This window comes from Ctenopharyngodon idella, chromosome 8, assembly GCF_019924925.1.
Source record: "Ctenopharyngodon idella isolate HZGC_01 chromosome 8, HZGC01, whole genome shotgun sequence".
NCBI classification, from domain to species: Eukaryota; Metazoa; Chordata; class Actinopteri; order Cypriniformes; family Xenocyprididae; genus Ctenopharyngodon; species Ctenopharyngodon idella.
The window spans coordinates 9,761,590-9,784,447 of record NC_067227.1 but is presented as its reverse complement, the minus strand read 5'-3'; the positions used below and the strand labels follow the sequence as shown (position 1 = coordinate 9,784,447).

Here is a 22,858-nt window from a genome sequence, read left to right as displayed (position 1 = left end):
AAACAATTGCGTGAAGCTGCCTCCTTGTCATTTCTGACTTATAACAAAAAACAGAACAATGCCTTAAAGCTGCTGTGTGACAAGGTGTACAGCAAACAAGCTAAAAAACCCAGAACTAAGTTTTTATAAGCTACCGAACCGTAAAAGCCAGCCTTTAAGGAGACAAAAGTGGATACACGCAATAAGACGTGAAGCATCAGCAGGAAGAATGGGTAAATTTTGGGATCCTGACACTCAGTATGCCTCAGTAAGCCTACGTGTGCAGTAAACATTTTGTCACTGTTAAGTCAAATATTCAAATGTCAGTTTTATATATTATATTTCCTGTCGCTGCTTACGTTCCCCTCCAGTGGGCGTAGTTCTCATAGTCATGTCGCACTCTGTCTCAATCGCCTGTATCCACTTTTTAGTCCTTAAACGCTCGTTTTTTGGGTCGACAGCTTATAAAAACTTGTGGGTTTTTGGTTCTGGGTTTTTTAGCTTGTTTTCTGTACACCTTGTAATACAGCAGCTTTTAGACATTGTTCTGTTTTTTGTTACAAGTCAGAAATGACAAGGAGGCAGCCTCACGCTATACAAAGTCAATGGAGACGGTTGGATTGTCCCCCCCGGTGGGCGTGGTTTTCAGATTATGACGTGTGTCGCTCTGTGGTTTGCTATTGGTGGATCTCATGTGAGTGACAGGTTGCCCCGCCCTCATCATCAGAGAAGAAAAGAGATGCTGCAAGAGGGAGGAGAAGATGAATTTAAAACAATAATGATGATGTGCACAGATAAATCATTTAAAATAAATACTGCAATATTCCATTAAAAAAATAGAATTATCCATTTTGATTTCATGTTGACTTTAACAGGATTTTTTTATTACTTTAACAAGATTTAGGCCTATAACAGAATTTAAGTTTCAAATATAGCCCTTTTTATTATTATTTTTACTGCTCCTCTCCAGTTGGTGGCGGTAGTGCACTTAAGCTGGTTTGTCAACCGCCATTTAACCTCAGGAGAAGAAGAGATTGTTGTTGTTAAAGAACTGAAGTTGCGGCACTGGGTGAAAATGGCAAAGAGGTGTGTTTTCGGTTGTCTTCCTAACAAAACCCTGTTCAGTGTCCCGAGACCGCGTTGGTTACGGGCCCGCTGGCTTGAGTTTTTGCATTTTAAAGAGGAAGGATTGACGGTGAATTCGCGGCTGTGTTCGAGGCATTTCACGTCCGAGAGCTTCCAGAATTTAACACAGTACGAAATGGGCTTCGCGAAGGTCCTGTACCTGAAGAATACTGCCGTTCCGTCGGTCTACACGGTGGGGGCACCACAGAGCATGAAGGTAAGTGTATCTAGATGGCTATATCATCACCATCATAATGCATATCACAAGTGCTAATCGAGTCTGTCTGTCCCACAGCCTCTGACGCGAGATGTGGGCTGTCAGTGCAGCGATCAAACTTCGAAGAAAAGCGCGTCGGTTCAGGCGTCATGCGCGACACCGCGGCCGAAGCGACGTAGTAAAGGTGAGGTTTCGGTTGGTAGTGTTTACTTTAGGTTTATCACATTACTAAACTAATTGATTTTCTTTTGTTGTTTCGTGTGGTGAAATAGCTGTTCAAGTGAAACCTTTAGTCACCGCCTCCTCTGAGAATCACAGCGGAACATCGACGCCAGTGACGCGGCCACGGATGGAGGAAAGCGCCGCTGATTTAAACCACAGCTCGATGGTGACGATAAAAGAAGAAACAGATTTCACCTACGAGCCTGAAATGACAGAAGACGATAAAAAGTAAGTCATTCTCGGTGGTAGTCGGTAACTGTTTTATTTTAGTATCATTGAGATACTATTATAGTTTTGAATTAGTTTTTATTTTTGGTCCTACCTATTGTCTTTATTGGGTTAGTTCACCCAGAAATGAACATTCTGTCTTTTATTACTCACCCTCATGTCGTTCCACAGCCATAAGACCTTCGTTCATCTTCAGAACACAAATTAAGATATTTTTGATGAAATCTGAGAGCTTTCTGTCCCTCAGTAGCCGCTTTTCCACTGTCGAGCCAGGGCTTTCAGCGGGCCAGGCTAGGCTAATAGCCCCGGACTTGTAGCACCGAGCCCAAAATCACGCTGCATTTCCACCGTCGGGCCAGAAGCTCCGCAGCGCTTCACTAAAACCCGCCCGTAACACGCCTCTCTGGAACAACGTCACACAAACCCGTCATTTCACAAACAAATGGAAGTTTTATCAGAAAAATAATCAGAAAGAAATCACTGGAAACTAGCGAGATTGTGAAGTGAATATGATAAAAGCAGGCGTTTGTTGGCATTTTGTTGTTTACTTAAAGATTTAAAAACCCAAGCATCGATGTTTTACGAAACAAATTGATCATAATGAATTCATTTGTGTCAAGATTAAACATTAGTCACAGAAATAAAGTGGTATTTACTGTTATTTCACAAAAGAAAGAGGACACATGCACTTATTCAGTCGCGTCTGTTTCTGTTTATAGTCATGGGACAGTATGTTTACATCACATTTACAAAGAATGATATGATATGATGATTTCTACAAGTTTTCCACCAAAAACATGACCTGAGGAGCTTTAGCACTCTCTCCAGTGACAGTCCCAACAGTTAGGCCTATATTTTCAGTCTGAGAAACAGAGGAATCCCGAAAAACTGGAGTTGCTTTATTTTATGAAATATGCAGAGCTAAATATGGATATCAGACAGTCCGTTAAGAGACGAGACGTGCTGACAGATAAAATAAATACATGATTGTGATAGCCTACGTATGTGATTTGTCTGATTTCTTCAAGCCGTCGTATTTACCATGCTTACTATAGTAATAGCGCGCATAGTCTTGGTGATCAGAATCCACATCAGATCACAAACAGAAGTTATTTCAAACATTGTTATTGCAACTTCCACTTTCAAGCCTCAGAAAGGTAGTAAAGACATCATTAAAGTAATCATGTGACTCCAGCGGTTTAACCTCAATTTCATGAGTGATTTATTTGCACAAAAAAAACGTAATTTACTACTTTATTTACAAAAGATTAATCTCCAGTGCGTGTTCATGTAACAACCTCTGCTCTCGCGTCAACACAAACACTCTCGTGAACGCGCATCAGAGATTAATATTTTATAAAGTGATAAATTGTTTTTTTTTGTGAAAACGTAGCACTCGTGTTTACGTTTTTAACTTTTTAATGTATTGGTTACACTTTGGTCACAATTTTAAGGTGTCTGTGTTACAGTATAATTATAAATAAATTTAAGTACTGAGTAATATTCATTGACAGTATGTACATACTATAGGGTTAGGGTAATAAGGGTTGGTTTAGGGTTAGTTCGTTGTAATTATGCATAATTTTACTGTTATTACTACAGTAAGTACATGTAATGTGTAACAAGGACACTAAAAATAAAGTGTTACCTTTTATTTCATTTAAAGTTTTATTTAAAGTAACAAGTTTTTTTTTTTTTTTTTGGTTATAGTTAACTATAATAACTCTGGTCAGGTTTGCAACCCCTCTGTAATGCAACAAAATAAATAATAATAACAATAAAACAATTTAAGTCATTTTTTTTTTAATATTCATGCACAGTCAGAGAGGTTCAAATCACCGCAGATAGACAACATACAGTTTTACAATTTGATCCTAAAAAATTGAATATTGTTTTCATTTCCTATTCTTTAAATATTAGCATTCCCTCCACAAACCCAGTGGAACAGCCAGCCGTACATCCAGAATCACCAGCTGAACCCCTGCGTTCTTCTGCCGCAGCATCCTCCAGAATGAACATGTATACAGATACAGGCGTCCTGCAGTCTTTAAATGATCATCAAAAGAGTGATGAGGCCTGTTACACCAAGAACAATAACTATATCAGTGTTCACACCAGCACACAATATCCTTCTGTTCATTATCAGCGCTGCAGTTTTGTGTCTGTCTCTTTAAATGCTGGAGCTCTTTAAAGCAGGATGGATTCTGATTGGCTGTCAAAGTTTTTTCGTTCATCAGCTGGAAAAAAAATCCTCCTGAAAGTGATTCCAGTGATATCGTGCCGTTATGGTTATAGCTTGTGTGAACACTGCTGTTCTATTATATTGAGAATGATTTTTAGAGCTATATTGTTATCGCTCTTGGTGTGAACGGCCCTTAATAGTCTGCAATGTTTGTGGAAGCATTAACATGTCATGTGATCTGTGTTTGTCCCAGGACTGTTTCTGTTCATCGAAAGCTCTTTTGAGGTCTGAACAGACAGGGCAAAGCAGTCTGGGAAGCCCATTATTTTAGGCCTGATATGAGAGCTTATTTGTAAATTCATTTGATGTTCATTTATTTATTAGGTTTTTTTTTATATATTTGTATATAATTTAGTTTTTTTGCATAGGACATTGTGCCAAATGTGGAAGACACACAGTGATGAATGTGAGTGACAGCAGGGCGGAGGACGTTCAGTTAAATCTGGATATGACTGTGGAGAGTTTCTGTGCGGGACATGAAGAATCACTGGAGCGAATCCTCCAGACCGCTGAAGAAGAAGAAGCTGTAGAGTGACGTCCAACGCAAGATGTTCACCATCATGACATGAGACTTCACTGACTCTAGAGCAGCGACTGTGGCTGAAACCAGGTGAGAACCTTTACATTTCACAAGTGAAATTATACGAACATTAGTTCTGTACCTGATCAGACAGAGACAGATTTATGATTACAAAAAGACTGAATATTACATTTTCAGAAAGAAAAAAAAAAAACAACAGCACCAACATACAGGGTTGGAACTGATATGATATTTGAACTGATCTTTTAGTGTATGCTGTTTTCAGTTGATGAATGAACAAAACTTTGTAGCTCCTCCCATCCAACAAATAGAAATAATCTACATGTTACAGCAGCAAATAAACATGAATGAACATCAGAAGATTCAGAACAACTTACTGAAATGAATCATATTTTTAATGTGATCCATCAATCAGTGTTTCAACCGCGGAAAGACGTCAGTAAAACAGCTGGAGAGCAATATGATCCAGTAACGTCACATTTACCTCATGAAAGACATTCAAAGCATTTTGATAAATATATTCACTATGTTACATATTCATTTTATTTCTACTGAACCTGTTCTTCAATATTTAGTGTTTGAATAATCCATAATGTTTTTATGACAGTCACCATGTAAATGTTTATACAAAAAAAAAAAAACATGTACAAACATGAATGTCATTAAAAATGTATAATAACATTTGTATTTACAGCATTATATTAGTCTTTGTGCTAACATTGGTATATTATTTACATCTATATGAATGTTGATTAATGTTCACTGTCCCTTTTGAAATAAATAAATGAAAATGAAATAGTTTTTTTTCCTTGAGGAAATGTGCCATGTTCCTGACAGACCCAAATAACTGATGTCAAATCGAAAACGAATTGAATCAAGCTTGTGAATCATGAAATGTGTGTCAGTGTCCAGTCCTAGTTAGCAGAACTATTACAGCAATGAATTTTCATAAAAAAACTAAAAAAAAAATTTTTGTATTTGAATAGCGCCACAGATGACCAACCTTACACATCCCTGGGAAAAAAGGGGACAAACCAGTATGTGCTTTTTCATTCTTTTCTTGTTTTTTTTCAGGATGTAAAGGACCCAACGGCCTGATGGTCCTCAGATGATGTAGTAGTTGCTGTGAAAGGCTTCATCTATGTTCCTGTCCTCGCTGCACACTGCTGCGTTCGGAGGAGGGCGTCCTCAATCCCGCCTGCTACAGGAGCGTCTGCATGATCACCTGTGTGTGTGTGTGTGTGTGTGTGTGTGTGTGTGTGTGTGTGTGTGTGTGCGTGTGTGTACTCCTGAATCATAAGTACATCCGCTGTCCCTGTCAATTTTTACAGAATGATGTTTCTGAACATAAGTATATCTGCATCCTGACTCAAGCCACTGCTGTCAGATGTGCACTTCTGAGGGACAAAACATGTAATATGATTAATATTGCAGCCGGCACTGCAATCTTCTGGAGATGCACAAAATCAAAGTCAGGAAACACAAACCTGTTAGAACATGCAGAAGTGGAGAAATTAATTTTTCTATTAAGATATTTATTTAAAGGAAGAACGGCTGGAAAAGTGTAAAGAATTGAAAACATGAAGTGTTTGTCATGTTCTGACAATAAAGAGTCATTTAAAACTTTCACTGAGGAGCAAAAATCTGCCTTTAAATCTGAAAGAAATAAAGATTTGACATTTATATATTGACTGTTATCGACTGATATGAACATTTTTTTAGGCCACTTACATTTGTTCTTTTTGCACTTTGTCTGATCGTATGAAGTCATGATGTTTTTCCTTTTTGTTAATTTTGATTTGTATTATTTATTTCTGAATTAAATGCATTTGAACACTTCTTGTAACATGCATTTTAACAATACACACAGTGTATTTTCATTTCATTTTATTTGTGATTCAGTTGAATTATTGATTCCTTGAATGATTTGAAATGAAATGCTTGTTTTTGTTTGTTCTTTCTGTTAAACTGAAGCCCTGAAATGGCAGAATAACTATGGGAATTTGGATCATAAACTGAATCCAGTCCTGAAGTGTGTGACGATCCTGTGTTAAATCAGTTCCCAGCATCAGCATGAGTTTAACAAACACTGGCAAGAACTGAAAGTCATGGAGCTCAGCGAGGAAGACGTTATTCCAGCAGAATGCAGTCAGTTTGTTTGCTTCAGGATTAGTCCAGATTATGATATAGTTGTAGGAATCCTACAGGACTGAGTTTGAACATTAAGGCACAAAAACAAACATCCGTCACTGAACTGAACTCACGTGGACAGATTCAAGGAGTCAAATCATCTTTTTAACAATGCTGTGATTTTGAAAAGCATCATGTGACACAACTGTCAGTGGCAGCACGATTTCAGCAATAAAAGAAGAATAATAAAAATATTATTATTCCCCCATATTATAGATAAATAATGAGCTAGAGGGGGAGGGGGGTAATAATAAAGTGCCCTTTCGTGGTGCCCCTGTCCCAGCTGACGTCTGTGAGCCGGTCAGAGGTCACCCTCCTCCCCCCCGCGGCTTCAAGCAGCTTTCAGTTGGTCAGTGCCGCGAATTCCTGACCAACTTGAAAGCAGGGGAAAGCCGCTTGAAGCCGCTTTCTTTGGTCAGCTTTAGTGGCCGTTCACATGACACGTCTTTTGTGCGCTTGGACGCATCGTGAACGGCCACGTGGTATTCTTTTTTGTTGTTTCTTCTGCTTGTTTTGAGGACCTTTTTCTTCACACTGGTGCTGTATCATTTTTGGGTGTCGTCACCTTCAAGCAGCTCTTGAAGGGCGACGCAGCAGGAGGACGTGTCCGCAGTCTTAGCAGTCTTACGACCCGTATTTTGAGCCAAGTTTTTGCCTTTTGTTTATAATCAGGTTCAGGCTTTATCAGCTCTTCAGCCCTAAACTGCATCACTTCTTCCCTGTCCTTTCGCCACCTCTCCTTCAGGTTGAGCTTCTCTTTCCAGGTCATCTTCTCTTTAGGCTCATAACGCAGGTGAGTGTACCTCATGTCTGGCCAGTGAACCCTCTTAACCTGAGGCTCCTCAGCATGATCTTCAGAGACTTCTGGAGGAGTGGGAGGGTGGCAAAGCTTCTGAAGGGTCTCTTTAGTCTCCTTCAGGCAGCTCTTTGTTGTCAGAACCGGGTCTGTCCTGAACGTGGGTCCAGCAGGCTCTGCTGGACTGCGGTTTGTATTTCTTATGTACTCATACCAGGCGTTGTAATACACAGGTGTTCTTGGCTTCTCTGTGTATCGGTTTAGTGTCTTTTTCTCTGGTTGTTTAAGGCAGCTTTTCAGGGGCCCGAACATGTATTTATGCTTTTTGGGATTCTTTTCAGATTGGTCAGCCCAGGTTACTGTCTTTGGCCCCGATGTCTTGGCCATTGGAGTTTCTAACCATTCCCACCACCTCTGCTCCCCCCATGGCAGGGGGAAGTAGTCGGGCTTTGGAACGTCAGTAAAGGGGAAATAGCGGGGTCTCGGGTTTAACAAATCGAAATCCATTTCACTTGCTATACTCACCAATCAGAGGATAATCAGAGATGAGATAATCAGATCACAATGTTCGTCTTCTTTAGGCGTGTTACAGCAGTTGTTAAACCAGTAAAGATGTGTGAACCTCGAGTCAGTCTGCGCTATTTATCCTGTTCTGGGCGTGGTCGCGTTCTAAGGCGTGACGTCACAAAGCCACGAGAGGCCGCCGCGACTGTGACGTCACAACGGCGCACCTGATTAACCGCGTTTTGAACAAAAACTGGCCGAATGAATGAACACAGCACGACAATAGCGACAAATGCAAGTAAAACAGTGCAGAATGAAAAGATTGGGCCAATATTATTAAAGGTGCTATACAAACTATAATTATTTGAGTTATTAATGTGTTTGCACATTGTATATGTTGATAATTGTCCTCCTAACTTAAAAAGATAAGCAAACTGTTTGTGTTTATTGTTTATTTGCGGACATTCCTTGCTTATATTAAGCTTCTTTCACTGCTATAATATATATTACACATTTCATTGCATTTTAACGGAATTTAATGCGTTCAGTGAACTTGTCGTTTGACGCGCAATAGCCGGTCTCCATTTTGACACGAGCAGTTTCGCGCCGCGCTGACTGGATTGAGAAGAAGGACTGAAAATGGCGGTAAGACGTGTTCGTAAACATGTTTATTTCTTTCCTAGATCGCTGAAACCGAAATATCTTGTGTTATTCACAAACTCTGTCGCTTAATTATTACCATAGTATTACTACAGCTGTGTAGTTGACAAATATGCAGTAAAAAAGCAGTATTTGTTTTTGTAAAACACCATTTTTGAAGAAAAAATACTTATTTATGTAGTGTGAAGTCTGATGTTTGAGAAAATATAAGGGGTCATTAACTTTGTCAGTTCTTTCACTTTTTTTTCATGGTGTGACAACAAAAATTAATAAAAAAAAACAAAAAAAACACGTACCCCCGGTTTCACAGACAAGACTTAAGCTAACGTTAGTCCTAGACTAAAATGCATGTTTGAGCTGTTTTAACTGAAATCAATTTGTAGCCTACTGACATATCTTAAAATATGTCAGAGCCATTGTTTTGTCTCAAGATGCACACCAGTACTGTTTTTTTTTTCTTCTAATGAGCCTTTATAAAAGCCACTTAAATGCCCTAATTGAACTAAGGCCTAATCCTGGTTTAGTCTAAGCTCTGTCTGTGAAACCAGGCCTTAATAATATACAAACAGCATGAGAGAGATTTACCTTCATTGAGATTTATCTTCATTGTTTTCAGTATGCTCGACTACAAAAGAGATGTCAAAGCGCTTATTGCCCTCACATGACCGTTTAGATGAATTTATTAAAGAATACATTACATTACCTTCTCTATCGTTTCTTTAACTCTGAAATTATTCAAACAAAGCCTTTTTCTCCTTACTTTTCCCTGTTAAAATTAGGTAGTATTGGCAACAACTAGAAAACGACGAATAATTTAAAGGTAATGTCATCTCTAAACTGGACTAATTTGTCCAGTCACACTACAAGTGTGTTGTTTTAGTGAAGGTAGTTTTAGGCTTCATGTCGGAAAAACAATAGCCTGTGTCTTATATTTTTATATCGCTGACCCTGTTTTGTCTTAAAGTAAATAGAGCAAATGGAGTCGATTCCGGAAGTCCTATGCTGGGATTAGACTCTGAAAAACCTGGAATCGAAAATCCTTCTGTTGCCAGATTGGGTCGACAATTTCCAGTCCAAAAGTAGGCCTGTCTCAACTACCCTTCATGCGCAGATACTCAGTCCAGCTAAGATGAACACAGTGTCCACTGCCAGGTATGTCAGGTTAAATTGGTTCGTCATTTGCTTTGTGAGCAGCAGAGGTTACACCAAGTGTGCCGCACAAGTCCTAAAAAAAAGTGAAGCGTTTCGATTGCCCCCAGGTTGCTGGATGCAGTGTAGGTCATAACGTTCGATTCAAAACCAAGGAGAAACAAGGTTTGTTTATGATCGTAAAGTAGACTTATGTGTGTTCTATTCTATACATATTGTTTTAATTTACTGTTGTGTATGCTTTATTAAAGGGTGGAGATGTGACCCAGGAGGAAAAAGGAGAAGAGCTGCTTCAGCAGGAGGAAGAGGAGGATCATGGGTTCACAGAAGACAGAACACCAGCAATAGCAGCACATGTAAGACATGAGCATTACTACTGACATACGTGTTGTATTGATCGCAGAATGCTTGATGAATTATCATGAGGCCGTTTTCTTTTTGAAGACAGCTCTTGAGGTGCTCTTCAAAGACGAAGACCAGGCTCTGCTGAAAACAGTGAAGATAAACGTCACTGAAAAGACCAAAAAAGAGGTACAGGTGTACCAGAGCTTCCCGGCAGTCCTAAGTTCAGCGGATCCTATCCGGTGGTGGAGGCAGAAGAGGGACCAATGCTGGCCAGCATCTCTGTGTCCAGGCCTCTTCTACGACCTCAGAGCGGGAAAAAACCCTGTTGGGCACTGAATTTCAGGTACCAGTACCGGTTAAAATGTGAACAGAAATATAAATATATAATCTAACGCGCTTCTTGTTTCGGAGTAAAACAGCTTTCAGTTTCCATTCACAGTAAATGCTGTGTTTCACTCGCTTATCATTTACATTGTGAACGCAACGTGCGCCAACCATCTTCCCTAATTCACAGTGAGAATCGTTTATAAATCTGTTGTTGTCAACAAAGAGAAGCATTAAGGCTGTCAAAATTACGTTTGAAAGCAAGGATTTAAGACGTCCATAAATGTTAGTATTGGAAATGTACTGTTCTTTTAAATAAAATAATAATACTGATAATAATAATAAATAGGCTAATATTGTTATAAATAATAACAACAACTCTTAATGCTTTTATTATAACATATTGTGTTATAATGTAATATTATTAATAGAGATGCACTGATACTAAATTTCTCCACCGACACCGATAGCCGATTATTCAGTGATATCTGCCGATACCGATAGTTTTGGTTCTGCTTTTTATACCTTCTTTTAAATTAATGATCATTTTTATTATAATTAATAACTATATCTTTAATTATTATATTTTGAAGGAAATGCAAATAAAAACTTTATTCTCTCCATTTCATCAACTTGTTTCAGAGTAACTGGTATCAGTTATAACCATAAACACATTACTCTAATTAATATTAACACACATTAACTAAATTCTGAAGATTAAAGTTATTTCTTAAGAAATAACTTTCTCAACTTTCCGAATGTTATTAATTCATATAATTATTAATTACTATATGATATTAATTACTATTAAACTGGTTTCTTAGCATTTTCTTTACAGAAAGCCCAAATTCAGAGCATTTTCCTGCCCTCTTTTGATTGACAGGATATATCAGCTCTGACTATCAGCTGTTTTTAAACTATCAGCCGATAGTGTGAAAATTTGCTTTTATCAGCCGATACCGATTATTGGCAGATATATCGGTGCATCTCTAATTATTAAGATTATTATAAATAGACTAGGTGATTATTATCATTATATTATTATGTATTATTATATATTTTTTATATTATTATGACCAGTTGTCATTGGAGGGTCAGGACTGTTGTAACGCTATGGTTCCAATGAATATGAAGATAAAGATTCAATAACAGAAGATTTATTACGGATGCGATAACAAGCCAACATGCGAGACAGAGTGCACCGAACACAAACAATACCGGACACTAAACTGAGGACGAACAGGAACTTAAACACACAGATGATTAACTCGACGAACAGCTGTGATGATTAGTTAGTGTCAATGAATGGCGGCAAATGAACAAAGAAGACACGTGACAATTAAAAACAAACTGAAGGTCCATGAAAACAGAAACTAACAGATGATAACTGACAACTGTGTTGAGAAGGATGTAATAAAAAGAGCATTGCTTTATTTTAGAAAATGCTAGTTTGGTGTAGTGAATCTTCTCCACATCATCCTTGCTTTTTTCATGATGTTTTCAGATGTCAGCTGTCAAAGAGCAGAGCTTTTGTGCCCCACTGAAGAAGTCAATGTTGTAGTTAAATAATTTCCCATTAAATTTCCCAATAATTATCTGTCCTGCCACATTTTGAACCGAATGAACTGAAAATATTTTTACACTTCTCCTAATAACATAAAGGGCCCTATTTTAATGATCTAAGCACGTGGTCTGAAGCGCACGGCACAGGTGCACTTCTGAATCCTCTTTTGCTAGTTTAACAACAGAAAAAATGGTCTGCGTACCCGGCACATGGTCTAAAAAGGTTGTACCTAGTGTCTTAATGAGTCATGGGTGTGTTTTGGGCGTTTGTGCATTTCCCATTCCCTTTAAAAACCAGGTGCACTCACGCCATGGCAGATTCGCTATTTACATGGAGGAATTTGCAAGTGGAAAGACTAAACCTTTTCCATTTTAATGGCTGAATGGTTCATTTTAATGGTTAATAATCAAAAAGCATGTCTAATTAATCGAATCATAAAAACAACCATTTTAATTTTTTTTTTTTTTCTCACAAATTCTGTGTGTATTTTCTGGTAATCAAATGACCGTGCAGAACATGCAGGATTTGTATTTTTGCAGTTTAATATTCACAGACACTAGTCTATATTGAAGTGTACTGACCTGCTTTTTATTTATCAAAAATTTGAAAAATTCCCTCAAATTTTTGATGAATAAATAAAAAGTGCACAGCAATGAAGGGGTGACACTCAAAAATATCAAGAGTGCAAAACAAACACACACACACACACACGCGCACACACTTATACACACAAATGAATTGGTAGGGCAATAGTCAGAAGACTGAAATAAGAGGATAAAATCAAAATTTAACAACAAAATATAAACCTTGACAAAAAGTAGTATTCAAAAATTTCTAAATATACATTCAAATTCACAACTTAATAGTAAGTAGTTTTGCCTTAAAACTTAATAGGGAATTCACAAGCCTCTCCATAGGGAGCTATACTGGCATCTAGTGGTTACACCATGGAATGACATGATTTTCTTTCTTCGCTCTCACTGGGTGGTGCTAATCTGCCTTGACAAATTGGATTTCAGTCATTTCAGGTGTCCGGTCACTTTTGATCAGGAAAAACACAAGTGTGACTCCCAAATGAGATGGAAATGTTGATGGAAATGTTAGTATGATTTCTATTTTTGCAGCATGACATATCTTAACAATTCATTTTTGTATCATTAAGTTATGTTTTGAATTCAGCTAAAAATGGTATAACTGTTGAAGTAGGTGATTATCAGATTATTGTTTATGGCCATATGTGTAAAACCATGAATAAGAGCAGGGGTGTAATAGTATTTTAACATCATTTTATTGTGTTTAGTCATAGAATCTGATGTTAACAGCTGAACGTGTCCTGACACATGATGGTTTCTCTCATAGTGTGCTCCATCCTGCTGTTCAGAGCTTCATGGATTGAATGGAAAACGGTCAACACGGGTAAGAGAATGATTGATCTATATGTTTGCTCCTTAGTTTTATGAATTACCATTCTATTATTGCTGTAAATTAATCGTAAATATCTTGATAATAGGAAGTACGTGCAGAGTAGAGCCCGACTGATATGGGTTTTTGGGGGCCGATACTGAAATTAGGGAGTAAAAAATCCGATATGGATATATCGGCCGACATTCTTTTTATGTGTGTATTTTATTGTGCAGTACCAGTCAAAGGTTTGGACACAATCCCATTCGTATTTCCAAGCTTTTGACTGGTACTGTATATTGAATACAGTACATACATAAACAGAATATATATATACATAAACACATTTTTTGCAATGATCACTCAAATGTAGTGATCAAACACTGAAATATGTTTTTTTTTTTTTTTTTTCTCAAATTCCCTTTTTTCCCCCACAAATTCTGTGTATGCAGAGGATTTGTACTTTTGCAGTTTAATATTCACAGACACTAGTCTATATCGTGTCTTGATTGAAGTGTACTGACCTACTTTATGTCTGTTTTTTAATTATATTAATTATATATAGCGGAGGGGGCAGGATTCAGACTGATGATGAATGACAAAAGAACCTTCATACACTTCATCCACTACACGAGTGAGTACATACTGCAGAAGTATAGTGCCTCATTTGGGACACAACTATTTTCACTTTGAGTTTTCGGCCAAGTGCATCCTAAATTTTTGTTTTGGCCCCTGAATTTTAATTTTGGTGCTTCACTAATGAGTTTGTCCAAAAGAGAGCAGAGGAACTGAATAAGAGTGAGTCCTTCATTTGAGCTGGTCTGATGCACACCAGTCAACCCTAACATCCAGGAGTGTTTTAGCTGTTACATAAACCATCTTTTTAGCTTTTATTTTGGTTTTGTTTCCTTTCTCTCCCTCCTCTTTTCATCTCACTCACTCCTGTCTTTACACGTTTCACAGGATTGATTATAAATCCTTGTGTGATTGGAGCGCAGGAAGAACAGCTGGGCCTCAAGTCTGTAAATAAATCATTTGAAAGCTAAAGAATGCATGAATTAATCAGGAACCAAAATTAAATAAAATTAAAATGCAGATCAAAGTTTCATTAAGTTTTTTAACCCCCTAAACTCATACCTCAGGTCTTTATCCTGGACGTCATTCACCCCTGTTCAGTTTTTACAGTTAGATATCAACCTTCTTAAGATTCTTCAATTTATTCATTGAACAATATATCAAGGGAAAAAAAATTATAAAAGTGTGTGTAATGATTTTTTTTGTAAAAAGCATATCGGGTTGCTAGTGACCGAAGAATGTAATAGTTTAATAGTTTGTAATAGTTAATTTTAATTATTTTTTCTGTGCAACATTTGAATCTCTGACTCAATAAGTGCAATTCACCTTTATTCCTCATGGTGGCGATGTCTGGTACACTATGATGACGTGATGTTTCACTCATAATTACTGCAGGCATAAAACTAAAGAATACACGAGTATCATCAGCAAAACTTGAGATGGCTCGGAGATTTACTGGAGAGCAAGTTCTGAACGCTATCAAATATTACTGTCACTGATGGTGGATCTGATGAAGAAGCTGTCAGTGATTAAAAAAAATATATACATTTTTGAAGATTTTGAAAATTAGTTTTGGTCGAGATCACATAAGTCAGATGCTGAATGTACTGGAGAAATGAGCTGATGAGGACAGTAATGATGGGGAAAAAACAAAATTTAACCCTTCAAAGATAGAAAAGGTATCGGAATATGCTTTATTTAGTTATTTTGTAATTGTTATTAAAATATCAGAAGAGTTTTATACTATTGCGGTAGTTTGAGATCCGGGTCGCTAAAGACCTGAATATGTAAGAATGATTGACGAAACATTCATGAATTTAAGGGTTTAAACCAGCTCTGTGACAAAAACACAACAAACATACAAAGAACAAACTCTGAGTGACTTTTTATTTGCATTTACTGACTTCACCAGCATGAAAACCTCCACACAGAGTAAAACAATCCTTTAACTCGGTTAGTTCAGGACTCAGAGACCAATTCAAAACTAAACTGTTTTAGTCTTTTGGAGCTGTAAGTTTGTTTTCAGTTCTGTGTACAAGTCTCATAGCCGAGAGGAACATGCATTTGACATAATAATGCACATTATAAAGTTCAACAATTCAAATGAATACAAACAAATGAATGTTATTTTATATAAAGGTATCAAACTTATAGATCCTTATAGATCAATACTGGAACACAATAATAATAAGCTTCCACAGCTAGTGTAATATATCACAATGCCATCACTTCCAGCAAACAGAAAACCTTATTCACCACATAACTTTTTTGTTCTTGTAATTGCACTTAATTTAGTTTTTCCTCACTCGCCGACTGTATTTATTAATTTTACGCCTCAACAAACAAAATGTGACTTTCATGGCAGCATTTGCTTGTTGATGCAGCATGTTTTCTGTTTCCTGAAATTGTAATGCTCATATAACCATGTCAAAAATGTTTAATAAAAAAAACAAAAAATAAAATAAAACAATTGGACAGAAAGAGACACGAGCTTTCTCACAACTGTTAACAATACTATCAATATCACATGACCTCCTACCTCACCAATAACACGACAGCAGAACACACACTGCTTCCGTGTCTCTGAGTTTTTGTTCATATCGAGGCAAAAGAATGATAATTCTGGCGAATTACGAAAAATAATGTTTTTCTAAAACCCCTGAATTTGCAATTAAGATCACTGACCTGACGAATTCAGCACAATCTGTTTCATTTCTCTAATAATTCGTATTTCCACACCCTAGAAAACAGAATGAATGTCTTCTGTACTTATTGCTGCTGCTAAGTTTAAAACAAGCCATCCGCTGTTCTTCCTTAAGGAGTGAGAAAAATAAAATACGACAACTAAACGCTAACTAGGATTCTCTCTTGAAGGAACACAAAGGCACTAATGGTCAGAATGAAGATCATAAAGGAAAAACAATCCAAACGGAGGGAAGGTAGAGCAGGAAGAGCTTCTGATCCTCTGAACGACCCGAACGCTGTACCGACACTTGGCACAATAGAGATAGAGAGAATTACAGCATTCCAATTTGGAATTAATTCATTTGCTCTTGTACAGAATGCAGAAGGTCAGTGATCCGCGTAAAGCTTGAGCGAAGGTGCTTGAAATTAAGAAAACACTTTACTATAACGGTGTACGTTAACTTAACTCATCCAGGTTCATATTTGAATATACTGTTGCTCACATGTTCGTTCATAATACATTTACTTGAAAATGTATTCATACATAAAGAAATGAACCTGGATTAATAAATGCTGTATTGTTGATTCTGAGGCGTAACAAAAAGTTCATTCAGTTTAGTTATCGGTCGGCTGGTTTTACTTCCGATCAGATTAAGCCACAACGTAACATTTTTATTTGTTCCTATATTGAGAAAATAATAATAAATAGATAAAAGCCCAGCATCTGACCGCCTGTGGTTTTGTTTAAAACAAGGCTATAAAATGAATGTGAGAAGCATAACATTTCAGTAATAATCCTACAGATTCCTTTCATAAAGCCCAGGAGAGTTATGATGCTGCGCACATAAAGAAATCCGACACTCTTAAAACAGTAGTGTAAAATAATAAGTGAATCGACTGAACCAGAACACCTCAAACTATAGACTGACATAACAAAATCAATATAACTTTATATTAAAAAAGTAGAGGTTTAAAATCTCAAAACACAGATGAACGTTTCGACATGAGCCGTTTTCTTTTCTTTTGACTGAAATTGTCTCAATCAATCAAAAGCATTAAAGTTTTCATGACTCTTTGAGCTCTGGCTTCCTGTGTGTAAAAACAACCCTGAATGTGCTTTATATATCCTGCTCGTCTGCCGAGTGTACAATGTGAAAATACCATAAAAGCTGTGAGTTTCCAAAGATTACTAAAAAAATAAAACACACGCCATCCAGTATTTCTCTCTTAAGTCCAAGAAACGTTACTGTGGATTTGTAGGCAGTGGAGGGATGTGTGGTTCCCAGCTGAACTTTACTGCAAATTAAAAACAAAGAAACAACAGCAGTTAGATTATGGTTTAATGTACACAGCGTTTGCGTCTGCTCAAGAGGCGCTCAATGGAAAAGCTGTTAGTCACCCAGAGCGAACAGCCCGTGTTACGAGAAGTTAGTGTGAAGATCAGCAGGAAGCCAGAGTTTCTCAAAGCACTGAAAATCTCAAACCAATCCCAGCATGCAGTTTGTCAATGCCTTGTAAAAGGTAAAAACACAGAAAACTAACTTCTCTCGGCCAGCCGAAGACCCAACTATCAAATCATTTAATCGCTGATTTTGGTAACACTTTACTTAAAGCCTTTACATATTATAATGCAGCATAAAAGTATTTTTACTTAAAGTCCTTTGATTTTAATGCATTAATTATGCACCTTATAATGCAGTTTATGAGCTCATGAATAACTGTAACCACATTATAATACTTACTGTTACACCTATAGAAAGCCTAATGCATTAAAACTCATGACAAATAACCAATTTCAGATGAAAATATAGCTGCAAGCAGCAATTATCAAAGCTAAGCACAAAGAACATGATCAGTCACGCTGTCATTCCTGGGAACATCAGACCAACTGCAACAATTAACAATTAAAGACTTTAATATGAATTTAGGCAAAATTGCTGAAAAAAATCATAAATATTGTCACTGATAATAAAGATTTAATGGTTTATTTTTACTATAGGTGGTGCTGTGATTAAATTGATGTGGTGTGGTCAGAAGTTATTAGCATTTTTGGAAATTTCATTATAACTTTCAACCACAAGGTGGCGCTGCCCTGAAACTTTTTGAGTACCATCAGGGCATGGGTCTGAAGACACATACCAAGTTTCATAATGTTAGGCCAATGTGTTCGTAAAATATAACATTTTATGACAAAATTCAAAATGGCTGTTGCCCAAAATGGCTGATATGGGTATCATATGACTCAGCATGCTGCACCGAATCTAACCAGACCAGTTCAGAAGTTATAAGCAAAACTGTTAATTTTTCAAACTGTGCAGGTAGCCTCAGCTAAAGCGTGGCAGAGATATAGCCCATGTTCATTTTGACGTGCTCTTTGTCGAAATTGTTCACACGTTATTCGAGAATGGTTTGACGAACCAACTTGAATTCCATAACTTTTTTCGCTATGGTCTGAAGTTGAACTGGTTCAATCATTTTCATTAAAATGGGAAAAACGGCCAAGGAGTTTGAAAGTCACTCTTTTTTTTTTTTGGAAAATTCAAAATGGCAAAAAAAATTCCAACTTTGGACAGTTGGTGGCGCTAGAGGGTTTGAGTTTGTGCCAAATTTCATAACTTTTCCACAAGCGGTTCTCTGGGCTGCCATGGAAGAAGAAGAACAACACCAACCATTACTATAGGTTCCTACACACCTTCAGTGCTTGACCCCTAACAAGGAATCTGCAAGTATTATAATGCATTTTAACTTTGGTTACAGTTATTTATGAAAAGATATAATGCATTATAACATACATTATGAATACCTTAATAATGCATTATACATAAAGGCTTTAAGTGACTTAATTCTTATTTAATTGGTGAATTTAAGCGTTTTCCGGTTTCTCACTGTGAAGCTGCTTTGAAACGATCTCTGTCTTATAAAGCGCTGTAGAAATAAAGGTGAAACTGATTCATAGATTCATATAAATAATGGATTAATGAATGACTGAAAAGCCACGGGCCATTTGTTGTTTAATTGTTTGACAGGCCAGACAAATGAGACGTTTGTCTTTTTCTGTGACAGTTCAATTCGATTAAAAATGAATGACAATAATGGTGAGGCACGCTGAGAACGAGTTTTACGTTTCATTTTGAAGTTCCGAAAATGTGTGCTGCTCCTTTTTAAATAGTGATTCAGAGAAGCCGTTATAAGCCCAATTCATGAGCTTTCATTTCAGTTTGTCTGAAAAACCCTAGTCAGCGTCGACCGCTTCAGTTGCGTTCACAACGCAAACACGAGTGAATTCCTTCTATATGGAGATGAGAGCTTCATTTCATACATTATCTACTGACAGATTACCAATGCAAAGAGTATAACTAGGAGAATATGATTGATTAATCAACAGCATTAACCATATTCATCACTGATTTAGGATAAATGTTTTACTGAAGCCAGAAAACTAGCCTGAAATCTTTTGTTTGCCTCTTGTGATTGGTGTCAGAAGACAGAAACGACAGATAAGGCCTCGCTAATGTTCATCTGCACTGTAAATACACAAACAGCCTTGCATTATGACATCACTACGAGCATGTGACAAGCCCTTCACCACGACATCACCGTGTGTCAAGTGTGCTCCAGTAAACGCAAGACGTGTTAAAGCTCTCAGAAATAGACATCTATGAAAAAGCAAGCCAGAATCCCATTGGCCGATTTATGATCGCACGTCGTTTCCCGCCTGCCTCGCGAGTGACATCGCTGAAAACGCTCACTCTCCAACCCGTCGTGTCAATGCTAGTTTTGATTTCTCGCTAAAACAAAAACGGCACAATTCAATGGGTTTTCCTGCGTCAACAAGGCAGGGGGGAGGTTTGCATATCTAGTGTGTTGGGGCATGTAAACACGAGTCACCTGATCGGACGGGCTGCTGATTTCAGAGGCAGGAGAGATGGACAGCTATTGACCACAGTTCAACAATCCTATGGCTAGCTCTCTAGCACGTCTAATCTAGAGACGTGCCGTAAACCTGTGCAATTCGGTTTGGTGCCGCAGGCAGAAACACTTAGACTAAACGTTATATCATTCTGCCCTAAGCTAGCTCTACAACATGCACCTGGCTATGAGAACGCTAGCAGACCCTATTCAGCCCTAAACACACGGACACAGAGCAAGCAAGAGCGCGCGAGTTGAGCTTTGTACATGAGCGAACACAGCCGCGGCTTCAGTCGCAGTAGATCTTGTACTTCTCGCTGCAGAACACCAGCGGCATTCCCGCATTTCCGTCTGTCTCACCGCGGGAGTGACTCACGCTGGACGGGGTGGATTTGTTGCGCGAGTAGCCGCTTCTGGTGCGTGCGTTGGCTCCGCCGCGGCGGATCTGCTCGTGGCCGACCTCCAGGTCCTCCAGCCGCTGCGTGAGCGCCAGCTTCTGCTGAATGGCCATGCGGAGGAGAGAGTTGAGCGTCTTCTTCTCGTCCTCCGCGGCTGCCAGCTGCCTCTGCATCTCGTCCAGCTGAGTCACGTACTCGTCACAGCTGAGAGACAAAGACATAAACAACAAAATCAAATCATCACATTGGTAAAATACTATGTACTAACATTTAAATTAAATATGCTTTTTTGTTCATCTCTCTTTAGTGTGTGATGTTGCTGTTTGAGCATGAAAAAGCTCTCCAAAAAGTCCCTCCAGCAGGAGTTCTTCTCTATATCAGTGTCAGTGTTTCTGAACTCCCTGAAACACCTCCATTGTAGTCTTGAGTTTTCTTCACAATATTCCTCATTTAAATAATTCATATGCAGAATAAAGGGGCGGGGCCTGGTTGAGTTAGTTAGTAGTAGGGCTGCACGATTTATTGCAATTAAACCGCACTTGATTTGGCAAAGGCTGCGATTATTTAATGCACAGCTTGTCAGAGCTGTACGGCTCTGTGATCAGTAGCAAATGCTTCTCCATCTGAAAGCCAGAGGGCGCTCTCGTGCAGAAACTCCAAATATGCCCTGCAGTAGAAGAAGATAACACGTCATATCGCTGTAGCTGAATAAACAGAAGATTGAAACGCTTTGATTATACATGACTAATAAACTCACGACTGCCTTATTCTGTCTAAGAAGCCACATCATCTCACAGAAGGATGCTCAACTGTCATTATGAAGTGAGTTTGGAGTAAAACGTTATTAAATGTTGTCTTTTGTTGGACAAGATGTTAATAAATGCTTCTCATGTCTGGAAAGATGTTTGACGTGTGTTGCTTTTTCAAATGTACATTATAAGCGACTCAAACTCGCAGTGCTTTCAGATAGATTAGCATACTTCATTGACAAGCCGCACAAAACAAACAACTGCAGCCTTTGCGATTTCATAATTGTACTACGAATCGCGGTTAAGTTCTATGTTATTTTTTGTATCGTGCGATAAATTGTGCAGCCCTAGTTAGTAGTGTGTTGAAACTGGCGGTTATGGTAAGGGGCGGGACATTTCCCAGACACCAATCACAACACACTGCTCCAGCCGACCAATCAGAGCACATTGTGCTTTTCAGAAGGAGGGGCTTCATAGAGACAGGAACTAAACAGAGAGTTACTGACAGACTGGGAAGAGAGGAGCTGAACAATGGAGAATATAAGGAAAATAATCAACATTCAAGCAGGAAAACCTGTTCTAGTAGAGCCAAAAACAACATCAAGACTCTGAGAAAACATAATAGGTCACCTTAAATAATTTGAAACAATGTACTTATTGTGTACACATTTTTACATTGTACGTATATTTTTAAAATATAAAACTGTCAATGTGAGCATGTCATTAAAATGACTGGCCATTCACATTGTAAATTGAGACAGGAATTCCTTATCTTTACAATTAATTTTTATATTACTGATTGTTTGTCAAGATGGTCTTTTGGCATACTATACAGTAAATCTTCTTTTAGTCAATTTTCTACCAACTTAAGTTTGACAAGTTTCAAGCATTTATATTATACAAGGCGAGTCAAGACATTTTTTTAAAGTTTCTTTTGAGTATACTGATAATCAATATTTATTGGTATTTTATTGATAATGTGTGAAACCGCATCATCAATGTTGTGTTTTTATTTTTATGTTATTTCACCTCGTGAAGCACTTTGAGCTGCATTTAAAGTATAAAAAGTGCTATACAACGACAGTTAGCTGGAAATGCTAGTTTATAGTTTTAAAAGGTTAAACATTAGTATGTTCTCTCACACACACACACACCTATCGTTTGACTTCAGAAGACATTGATTCTTCACCTGTGGTTGTATAGATTACTGTCATGCTCAGTTCGTGTGGTTTTTGAAGTGTCAGCTTTGAGGGTCCATTCACTCACATTACTCAGAGATGGATTATTTTTCTAAAAATCTCCATTTGTGTTCCACAGTGAGAGGATTGAGAGGATTTTCATTTGTGGGTGGAGTCTGCCTTTAATGCAACTGGCCATTTTAAAAAGAGGAACTGTCAAAGTGTCTCAACCTGGTTCAACAGAAGTACAACACCAGGCCAATTTTGGGATTTGACATCTTGTTCAAAGATCACCAATTTGCTTTCTTCATCCATTTGTTCATAAAAAGCCCAAAGTGCCGTTTCAACAGATCTCAGTTTTAAATGAGTGATGGATA

The 22,858-nt window shown here is 37.8% G+C and overlaps 1 protein-coding gene and 1 long non-coding RNA gene across 4 annotated transcripts in view; one reads left to right on the top strand and one right to left on the bottom strand.

Annotated features, from left to right (window-relative positions):
- The first annotated feature begins 1,777 nt into the window (after nt 1-1,777).
- Nucleotides 1,778-14,584, top strand: LOC127517451 (uncharacterized). The gene is made up of 6 exons (XR_007931249.1): nt 1,778-4,623; nt 5,629-10,209; nt 10,298-10,541; nt 13,446-13,502; nt 14,053-14,121; nt 14,451-14,584. It is a non-coding gene; the product is annotated as an uncharacterized LOC127517451 (long non-coding RNA).
- Nucleotides 14,585-15,435: 851 nt separating this feature from the next.
- zgc:171572 (protein bicaudal D homolog 2) overlaps nt 15,436-22,858 on the bottom strand; it is a 32,534-nt gene continuing 25,111 nt past the window's right edge. The window contains exons 9-10 of one of the 3 annotated variants that reach the window (XM_051901970.1): nt 20,517-20,758; nt 15,436-17,543 (exon numbers count right to left, since the gene is read on the bottom strand). In XM_051901970.1, coding sequence (XP_051757930.1) covers nt 17,491-17,543; nt 20,517-20,758 — 295 coding nt within the window. In that variant the 3' untranslated portion in view covers nt 15,436-17,490. Of the gene's footprint in view, nt 20,759-22,858 lie in introns of all 3 variants that reach the window. The other 2 variants (XM_051901971.1, XM_051901969.1) reach the window with 2 other exon arrangements.